The 10,862-nt window shown below is 45.3% G+C and overlaps 2 protein-coding genes across 2 annotated transcripts in view; both read left to right on the top strand.

Annotated features, from left to right (window-relative positions):
- Positions 1-4,378, top strand: part of LOC308105257 (mamu class II histocompatibility antigen, DR alpha chain-like) — a 305,525-nt gene extending 301,147 nt beyond the window's left edge. The window contains exon 5 of the transcript XR_013934889.1: positions 3,940-4,378. The gene's annotated coding sequence lies outside the window, so the exon portion shown is untranslated. The remainder of the gene's footprint in view (positions 1-3,939) is intronic.
- The window catches only part of LOC308105258 (leucine zipper putative tumor suppressor 2 homolog), a 56,577-nt gene that overhangs the window by 35,118 nt on the left and 10,597 nt on the right, over positions 1-10,862 (top strand). Inside the window, exons 3-9 of the mRNA XM_080455898.1 lie at positions 556-725; positions 1,908-2,050; positions 2,344-2,528; positions 3,497-3,649; positions 4,778-4,972; positions 5,543-5,747; positions 10,494-10,616. Of these exons, the coding sequence (XP_080312024.1) occupies positions 556-725; positions 1,908-2,050; positions 2,344-2,528; positions 3,497-3,649; positions 4,778-4,972; positions 5,543-5,747; positions 10,494-10,616 (1,174 nt within the window). The remainder of the gene's footprint in view (positions 1-555; positions 726-1,907; positions 2,051-2,343; positions 2,529-3,496; positions 3,650-4,777; positions 4,973-5,542; positions 5,748-10,493; positions 10,617-10,862) is intronic.

The following is a 10,862-nucleotide window of genomic DNA, read 5'->3' as shown; positions in this document are numbered from 1 at the left end:
GTTGAGAGTTGATAGTCCATTATTTACTTTGATTATTGGTACTGGTAATTGTCAGTCATGTCTTTGTATATTTAAAGGTAGGGTAAGTGATTGACTTTGGTTAAAATAAGTGTTAAATAGCTCTATATTCTGATAGTACTCATTGCTATAGAGTGTTTGTTCAGTAAAAGGAGTCTCCATGTCTCTCCAGCTCTTTATTAAACAGAAAATGCATTTTTATCGCTCTCTCCTGATTGGCTTAAATGTTGTCACCTACCTGAAAATATACTATATTCTGTTTACTAAAGAGCTGGAGAGACCCCTGTGACCGAACAAACGCTCTGTAGCAATGATTACTATCAGAATATAGTACTTTAACCTTTTTAACAAAACAAATATATATATATATATATAAGGTAGGGTATATCACTTACCCTACCTTTAAGTTATTTGTCATATCTGTCCTGTATTTGTATACACATGTCCCTGTAAACCTGTGGTGTGTGAATGAAGTTGATTCTGATCGCGAAATCGATGGTCAACTAAACATGTCTCATCGTTGTGTCACCCGTATAGGGAGAGGGTCCGGCGGCACACGGTGGGCTCTGATTCGCCCAGCCAGGACCCCCTGCTGCTGACCCGCGGGCGCACCCCGCCGGCCAATAAGAGGCTGACCTCCGGCAAGAGCCTGGACAAGGAGTGTCGGAACAACGGCAACTACACCTACCTGAACGAAGACTATGTAGGTATGTCAACCACCAGTGGTGGAAAAAAGTACTCGGATATTTTACTTAAGTAAAAGTATCAATACTGCAATATAGAAATACTCCGTTGCACGTAAAAGTTCGGAATTAAACATTTACTTGAGTAAAAGTACTTAAATGTACTTATTTAATGATACACTACTATTTAATGATACACTACTATGCAAAACATCTCAGCTAGGCTTTGACTTTTACAGGGGCCAGTTTCGAATTGCAGCCACCTATAAGTGCTCAAGGAGAGTAGGGATTTACACTCCTTTACGACTGTTGGTAGGGCGTTTTGGTGGCATAGCAGGAGAACGAATTTAAGCCCTTGTTTGAGCCAAATCTGGGCTGAACGTGATTAGTGGAGCTCCCTCCGGTGTTGTGATTGTGGACTTCGTTGACGTTTTTGAAGTAGTTTGACAGGTACATGGTCTTTGACAGGTCTTTGTGGTGTAGTGTATCACGTCAGTGGTCCTTTAACACTATCTATTTATTTTTGATTAATCCAATAATTGAGAAACCCTTTTTTTGTATTAACGAATTGACATAAGGGGTGCTGTGATTTTCAGTGATTTCCCCCCCCTAAAACATAATCATCAGGTATTATGGTTATACTAGAAGGAAGATTTTTTTCAAAAAAGTATACAGAAAGTGTTAAAATTATGTTTGTATATGGACACGCCTCCAGTTCATTAAGTCATTAAGTTACCTGGTTCTCACCTTAGAACCTCCTCCACCACCTTAGCACCACCCACCTGTCCTAGTCCCTCCTCCTCCTCATGCCCACACCTGTTGTGTTATGATAATGAGGGGGAGGGTATATTTTTACTGTGTCACTAAAGCGCTGTTTCTCTATTGGCACTTTTGACCCTCAAGGTTTCAGCCTCCAGGAAGAAACTCAAAATAGTCAGAGAAGACATAAAACACCATAAAAACACCAACAGGGGGCTTAATGAAGTTCTATCAACCTCATAGACACATGAAAAACAGAAAAAGTGCAAAACCATGGCACCACCACCTCTTTAAATTAGTTTGATTATGTCTATTCTATACTTCATTGTTCAATGGTGTCGTCGCACACAAATACCCAAAATAGCCGATCTACAAACTCTCATCAATTCCATGTTTTAATCGATTCAATGGATTAGTTGGTTTAAGCGTGGCGCCCCCTATCTGCAGGCGACTGGAACGACAACCACGTGACGCCCACCAGCCCAGTGAGCGACGCAGACGAGGCGAAGGAGGGGCCACTGGGTCTGGGCGGGGCCAACGTGGGAGGCCCGCCTCCCAGACTCATCCCTGTGTCTGGAAAACTGGAGAAGGTGAGATTACAACATTCAGCCACTAGATGTCACAGTTTTACAAATGTATGTATAAGAAAACCTTGTAGATCTGCTATTTTAAGCGAATGTCGGACGCAAATTTTAAGCGAATGTAGGACGAAGGCTCTCCTCCCGCTGGGGGCTCCTCACTGGCAGGTGAGTCAGAAGGATACGACAGCAGTGACAGCACAGACATGTGTGTGGGGAGGAATTAATTGGCATAACGACTAGATTGGGTAAAAAAAAGGCACACAGAACTATGTTAATTGTCCTTTTATGAACCCTCTCTTCAGAACATGGAGAAAACGCTGGTGCGTCCCACCGCCTTCAAACCCGTCGTCCCCAAGGGCCGCCACGCGGCCATGCAGTACCTGTCCCCGCGCCACGGGGGCGCCACCACCCTGTCAGAGAGCCAGAGCAACCTGAACCTGCTCAGCCCCTCCCACAGGGCGCCGTCGCCCGCCTCCAGCTCAGAGAAGTAAGCCTGGTCACAGTTATTGCATTAACACATTGAATGCCAATCGCGTAGATCTACGCGAACCTATTTAAAGCCGCAGCGTGCCAATCGCGTAGATCGATCTCCCCCCCAGGTGCACTTTCGGAATTTTTTGATCCATTTCCGGTTCCGGTTTGAAGACCGGAAACAGAATTATTTGGGATCCGGTTTTGCCGATCGCGTCGGCCCTCGTTCTAATGACGAAACTGAAACTCAATTCTCTTCCTGTAGTTTTTTCTCCTCGCATATCACTGTTTAACGTGAACCGCTCTAACTACAACCATGGAGCTCCGTTTGACATGTGGTTTTCACTGGTAGATTCAGTGAGATTTCGCCGAGGTAAACAGACGCACAGCTCAATCTTATGGATTTTAACAAGGTCTATGGCGACGTGAAAAAAACAACAATAACACGTTGGCACTGGTGAGTACATTATGAGATTAACGTCTGGCATGGAATGTGTTAAAGGAGGACTTCACCCATTTTCAACATTATCTTCAACGTCATCATTTCTGTCTATACTCACTCTGTAGGTGTGTTCGGAAATGCGCACCGGGAGCTCACTCACATATTAGTTATTGGCCAGTGCGCTCAGTGCTGTATATCCGAACGCACCCAGTGTCTTATTGGTGGGCTGTGGTAACTTCAGAAACCTGCCTGCCAGTTGAAAAACAGTGAAGTGGTCCTTGAATCACCTGATCACAGCTTTAAGATAATCGCAATGTTGTATAATCGTCAGTATTGTTTCCGCTCCTCTGCAAAAATTCATCTGTTGAAAATCTTCATACATTTTTTTTAAAAAACAGTAAAAATGGAAGACCTACAAGCATGTAGATGAGCTTGTAGATTGTCTATTTCCCCACAAACAAAAATGCATGACCTGGCTGAGCCAATTATTGGCATTGAACATTGGATGACGATACAAATATTAATTTTCATGATGGCGACAGCCCTGCGGAGAAGCACAGCTCCTACAGCGGAGGAGGAGGAGGAGGAGGAGGAGGAGGAGGAGGAGGAGGAGGAGGAGGAGGAGGAGGAGGTGGAGGAGGACGCAGCATGCAGACCTGCTCGATGTCTGACTCCGGACGCAACTCCCTGTCCAGGTTATTACAGTTTGGACATTTGTATATGTTTCACTTCATCTAGGAAACCAGAAAATGTGGGAAGCGCTGGTTTTTGGGTGGGTGGGCGGGGGGCAGGTCGCCATGCCGAACGGTAAGGGACGAGAACGGGAAGCCGACGGGCTGCCCGGGTCAGCATTTTACCCCGGGGGGGGGGGTTCCGTTTCCCTCGGGAGCCTCAAGGTGACCCGGCCGCGGTCTGGCCCTGGTCTCCCGCGTCGGAAAAACAAGTGCTCTTCGTTCCGCTTTTCCCACATGTACTGGTTTCCTAGCCTGGTAAACCCTCCCTCCGGAAATCTCATTTCTATTTGATTCCTGGAGTGAGTCTGGCATGAACCGCCTCTCTGCAATATTGGCTGTGTATGCCAAACGGCCGCGCCTATCAGCGTCGTCGCTCATTGTTCTGTGATTGACAGCTTACGTTGGCCAATCAGGTGGCGAGTTCGAGTGAGCCCAAAACACGAACGGCAGCCATCTTTTTCTTGTGCGGCCAATTCTCCGCTATTTTTTTACTTCAAAAAGCTCTCTAACTTCTATTTTGAGGCACGGAATTTACTTATAAGATATCGTTTGGATAGAATTTAGTTGTTTAACTTCATATATGTGGTCAATTAATCATGACAAAGCCTATTTAAAAAAAAATAATTAGAGAACCGGTAGGGGCGGGCAGTGACACCATTGTACCCGAAAAAGGCAACCCATTTTGGGTATGGCTGTCTCAAAAGTCCCGTCGCGTCACATTAGACTGGTGAACTGCTGATTGGCTGAAGGGGAAAAATTATCATTGGCTGAAGGGGTTGTCAGTCAACGGTATTACTCCCGCCCAACTCCAGCACAGCCAATATTGCAGACAGGCGGATCAGGCCAGACTCACTCCAGGAATCAAATAGAAATGAGATTTCCGGAGGGAGGGTTTACCAGGCTACTGGTTTCCCACTTGTACTGGTTTCCCACTTGTACTGGTTTCCCACTTGTACTGGTTTCCCACTTGTACTGGTTTCCCACGTGCACTGGTTTCCCACATGTACTGGTTTCCCACATTTTTGTGCCACCAAAATGTTTTGCCAATTCTAGTCTTAGTTAACTATAAGTTTTCTGCTCCCTGTCTAGCCCGCCGCCTTACGGCAGCGCCGCCTACGGCCTGGCATCCGCCGAGGTCCCCAGGGGCCACCTGGAGCCCTACGGCCTGACGTCCGCCGAGGTCCCCAGGGGCCACCTGGAGCCCATCAAAAACGTGCCGCCGCCACCGCACGCCACGGGCCACCACGGCCACTCCAACTCGGATAGCGGACGCTCCTCGTCAAGGTTAGTATATATACTGTAGGTTAACATCTTTCCATCAGTTATTTATTGTTTTTATTTCATTTTATTTTCAACTTCAGTTTAGTTTTGATTAGTTTTTAAAGCGGGTTTGCTAGTTAAGTTTAGTTTTTTCGTTTTTTAACTCTTTCACTGCCGGACTTATTTCTGGCTGCGTTTGCCCACTGTGAATTTTTTTTGGAAGTTTGTGCAAATCTTTTGAATATCTATATATTTTTATTTATTTGTAACTCACATCTTTGCTTCTGAGGGATTCTAATGTCTTCTAAATCCTACAGTTTTTAAAAACATATATTGCTGAAATATCAGTGGTTCTCAAACTTTTTTCATGTCAAGGTCTCCCAAAATTATATGTCATTATATTTTGTAATAGGTACCCCGAGAAGCAAAGATTTGAGTAAAAAAAAAGTTCCCTTTTATATTCAAATATTTGCACAAACTTTCACGACAAAAAAATAGCAAAATAAATCTTAAAATGTCACAGATGCTTTCCCCGGTCTTATAAATAAAATAAATAATTAAATAAATAAAAAACCTTGCTCCTCTCGCTCACAGTAAGAGCACGGGATCGGGCTCTCTGGGCGGGCGGGGCCAGCCCCTGTCGGACAGCGGCTCCATGGGGGGGCGGTCCCCCGCCGGCGCCGCCGTGGAGGGCTACGAGGGCGTGCTGAGAGACCTGGAGGACAAGCTCAGGGAGAGAGACCTGGAGCTGCTGCAGCTCCGAGAAAACCTGGACGACAACGAGGCCGCCATCTGCCAGGTAACAGCGTTAGTTACTATCACTATCACACATTCAGAGCTCCGCTAGCCTGGTTCCAGATGAATCTGCCTTTGCAAAATAGACCACCGAAGTCCTGACGTCATTCGTTCATCCCCAGGTTTGCGGAAGTAATTTCTCTATGGAGAATAACATTGGGTCATCTTAGAATCGTCTCATATAAGAATTGTGGTCCAAAAATAAACAAACTGTCCCGGCGTTATTGTCAGGGAGGAGGTTCTATATCGTTTATGATAGTCAGTCACTTATATTTGATACAGTCTGTTTCTGGCGAAAATGTAACTAATTCGGCGGAAGTAACATTATCGTTTTCTCACCGTCAGTTGATGCTTCATATCCATAAGAGTCAAACCGCCGGGGTCATTTGTTTATTTTTGGAACACAGTTCTTATTTGACGCGATATTAAATACGTCTATGGGATTCAGAATGGGGGTGGAAAACTGCGAACCAGGTAGACAAACAAAGGATGTGTAAATTACGTCAGACTTCGGTGGTCTATTGCATCGCACTTTAGCCCTCGGCAGATTAGGTCTGGCCCCCCTCAATAGAGATTTCATTTCTCTCCCTCCGAAGTCGTGAGGGTCCAATCAGGGCCCGGTATCCAAATGAGGGCGGGCTTATCACCTTATTTGGAGCAATGACGTACAATACAGGAGACTCATTTTCAGTCTTTCACAACAAAGATGGACGCCGCCATAGCATCGGTAGTAAACGCGTTAGAAAATGTTTATTTTCTAACAGACAAACAAACAATTGCCCTCAAAGCTTTTGTTGGAAAGAAAGATGTGTTAAGAATAGTTTCATCTGGTTACCAGACTAAATACGAGTGGAGCTAGCTTTCGTAGTTTACTATTTCAGCACCGGCGCTTGTGTGTGACGTAGCAGGAGGCACTGCTCTGAATGGTTTTAGGTCTAACTCTTTAAGACCTGAGAACGCATCTGTGTGTCATTTTTAGATTTCGTTGGGCTATTCAAAAATAGCAGATATACAAGCTCATAGCGCGGCACCGAGTGCAGCGCTATGAGCTTGTAGATCTGCTATTTTTGAAAAATCGTGAAAAATTTTGTGCAAATCTTTGAATATATATATTTTTAAAGCGAGCATTTCTAGCTAAAATGTTATTGCTTCTGGGGATTCTACAAATGTCTTCTAAATCAGTTTAAAACAGTTTTCTGAAACACTTATGTTGCTATAATATTAATGTCAGTGTCAAGGAGCCCCACAACGATATGTATTTGGCTGCGGACCCCCATCTAAAAAAAAAAATTCCAGGGACTCCCAGAAGCAAAGATTTGAGTAAAAAACAATTGCTTTATAGATATATATTCAAAGATTTGCAAAAAAAAAAAACACGATTAAAAAGCAAATAGCAGATCTACAAGCTCATAGCGCGGCACTCGCTGAGAGGGACCAGACTAATATCCACACAGTGTGTTGTGTGATATTGTTGATACGCAAGGCTAGAGCTCCGCAGCTGAATCTGTCGGCAACTCCCGTTACAACGTGTAGAGTTTGTTATTAGCTCTTTCACTGCCAAAGACGACTTTTACGACTTTTTCGTTTTCATCGGTCTTCCACCAGATGGCGTTGTTCTCTAACACACGAGTAACCATTTTCATCCTCAAGTCACACAGATCCAGGAGATCACGTGATCAAAAGATCTCCACCACCATTGACTTCCTGCTTAGCGTATTTAGGGAAATGGCTGTATCTTTTTTCTTTTTTTTCTCCCATTTTGTACGAGACATGCTATATTCAACGGCCTGTAACAAGCGACCGGGGGGTGGCGACGACTTTTTCTTTTTTTCTCGTGGAAGCACGGTGTAACCCTCCGCGTTTAGCAACCGTCAGGGTGATCGATCGATCATACTGGATATGAATATTTTGACAATAGAAGGAAAACCAAAAATCGCTGGCAGTGGGCGATTCATTTATGTATTTAATCTGGCAACATCTGACCAACGCTATATAATTGTTTTATCTCTGGGACGTCAATCTACATTGCAGTATACTTTGTCGTACGACGAATAGCGTAAATAGACGCCGGCCACATGACGTCCGACATCCGCATGACAAGTCATGCCGTCATGGCTGCCAGTTCCCACCTGATGTTGTGTGGGAGTTCAGACCACTCCAGATCGTACTGAATCACTGCTGCCTTGCACAACGTCTTCAGACTAGGACTTAAGTCCAAGATTTGTCCTGTGGGTCCGCCCCATCGGTTGTGTCCTCCAAAGAGGATGACGCGACTTCCCACCATGCAACAGCACGTATGAGGCATTGCACTGGTCGGTTTCTCCTTGGGCTCAACCTTTTTCACGGACAAGATCTTGCAAGGATTGATGCTCCACAGATCAACGATGTTCACGTCAAATCGTATCATGTACGGCTTTCCATTGTAGGCAACGGCTGAATGATCCAATCGTCTGTTGCAGGTGTAGAAGCTGTATTTAGCTGTGTTCAGCCAGCAGTTGGTCTCTGTGTCAAACGCGCTGATACTGCAGTTTCCCCCCTGCCCCCAGCCCCAAACTACAAACATCTTTGTCCCGATGATGGTGGTGTGACATGCTACAGCAGGTGGTGGAGAGCCTCTGGTATTAATGAAAGACCAGACCATTGTGTGGGTGTCCAGCTTGTACATGTCATCCGTGCGTCCAGTCAGCTGGTTGTCTCCTCCGAAGATAAACATGACCTTCCTCAGGACACAGGCCGAGTGGCTGCACCTCCCCTTTGGAACAGTCCCAGAATCCTTGATTGTGAACCATCTGTGGGTGTCCACATCGAATGCATAGAGAACGTTGCAGTTCTTCCCTGCGTTGGTACGCCCTCCCCAGATGTATACCGTGTCTCCTATCAGCACAGCTGTGTGGCCCTTTCGCATGGACGGAACCTCGACGGAATGTTTTCCCCTTCCACTTGTCACTGGGGGCAACTTCACCCAGCATAAAGACACTGTGTTGAGGACATGCACATCAATCTTACCTCTGTCGTTGGTGTCGGTCTCCCCTTCGCAGACCCTTCCAAAGGCGTACACCTTGTGGTCCACTACCACAGCAGGGGAGTCTATATGTAGTCGTCCTTTCAGATGCACTGTCCAGCTGATCATTTCGCAGAGAAACACCACAGGAGATAAAAATCTAATTGGAAAAACGTAGCTCTGTAAAGCAGTGGAATCCTATTGTCTGTGCTACCATTTATATGCGTTTGGCTGAACAGATGTCATGCACACGTTGGCCAATCAGCAGACTCGATTCCTGTTGATCGACCCTATATGGCAAAATGGTCATGATGACAACGTTTTGATGTCATTACTGTACATGATGAAGTTCAAAACTTTGTTTCATGGTTGTTTGTGCAGTGTGTTTGTGTGTTGTTATATGTCTCAAGGTGGATCATAATGGAAACAAGCTCCGGCTTTTTTGTGCGTCCATGTTGGCTTTTATTAACTCACGAGTGCCAGAATTATTTCCGGCTGTGTTGTCCCAGTGCCAGAGATTTTTTGAAAGTAAAAAAAAAGTGCTTAGGAAGCGAGATACAGCCTTTTTCAGTTATAAGTTAAACAAGGAGTGGATGGAGCTGCAAATCTTCAGATAATGATATCTTGGGTTCTGAACTTTTTTGTTTTAACTTTTTTTTCAAAAACACGTCAAACACGTCATTGGCACGTTGCGCCATAGCGGTAAAACACGTGAAACACGTTAATGGCACTCAATGAGTTAATGAATGACACTGTTGTGACTTGTCAACTGCCAATAAAGTATCTATCATGATGACATGGTTACGTGGAATACCCAGTAATGTTGCTCAAATAACTCACACAAATTGGTACAGATGATCTCTTGAGTCGTGTGATCAAGATTTATCTGTCGGATTTGTTTACGTTCCATTCCGATTGGCTACGATCAGCTAGCCTGGGATCCGGCCTGATTCACTACGTTCGGCTGATATTATTTCTCACTTGGCTTATCAGTCTGGCCAGCCTCCATTTGAGTCGTATTTTAATGACTTAGGCAAGTCAGGAAGTGACTTGAGTTTTACATTGGACAACACTGGTCCCCCCCCCCCCCCCCATAGACCAATCAGAAGCCCTGAGTCGTTTTCACGGAGATAGGAGGCTTTCCAGACTAGACTAGGATTCCAGGCTAACGATTAGCTTCCAAATCCATCCCGGTCGTGTCCCTTGCAGGTTTACATAATTTAACCCTCTGTTGCCTGGTCGTGTCCCTTGCAGGTTTACATCATTTAACCCTCTGTTGCCTGGTCACGTGCCTTGCAGGTTTACATCATTTAACCCTCTGTTGCCTGGTCGTGTCCCTTGCAGGTTTACATCATTTAACCCTCTGTTGCCTGGTCGTGTCCCTTGCAGGTTTACATCATTTAACCCTCTGTTGCCTGGTCACGTGCCTTGCAGGTTTACATCATTTAACCCTCTGTTGCCTGGTCGTGTCCCTTGCAGGTTTATATCATTTAACCCTCTGTTGCCTGGTCACGTGCCTTACAGGTTTATATCATTTAACCCTCTGTTGCCTGGTCGTGTCCCTTGCAGGTTTACATCATTTAACCCTCTGTTGCCTGGTCGTGTCCCTTGCAGGTTTACATCATTTAACCCTGTGTTGCCTGGTCGTGTCCCTTGCAGGTTTATATAATTTAACCCTCTGTTGCCTGGTCGTGTCCCTTGCAGGTTTATATCATTTAACCCTGTGTTGCCTGGTCACGTGCCTTGCAGGTTTACGATGAGAAGCAGAAGCGCTGTGAGCTGGAGTTGGAGGAGCTGAGGCAGGGCTGTGCCACCAGGATGCAGACGGCCTCTCAGAAGGCCCAGCGAGCCCAACAAGTTCTGCAGCTACAGGTCGGAACACATGTTTCTCAAACAGTGGGTCGGGACCCATATGTGGTTTTGCGGACACATTTTTATGGGTCCCGAGTATAAATACCCTTTTATTTTTTGTTTCCTAATTTTTCAATTATTATTATTTCAAAAGATCCCTTACTGAACCTCTTTCTACACAATATAAATGTGTGTGTGTGTGTGTGTGTGTGTGTGTGTGTGTGTGTGTGCGTGTGCGTGTGCGTGTGCGTGTGTGCGTGTGCGTGT

Source organism: Gymnoscopelus braueri, assembly GCF_963280865.1.
Source record: "Gymnoscopelus braueri genome assembly, chromosome: 17".
Classification (NCBI taxonomy): Eukaryota; Metazoa; Chordata; class Actinopteri; order Myctophiformes; family Myctophidae; genus Gymnoscopelus; species Gymnoscopelus braueri.
This window is presented reverse-complemented; position numbering and strand designations above follow the sequence as displayed.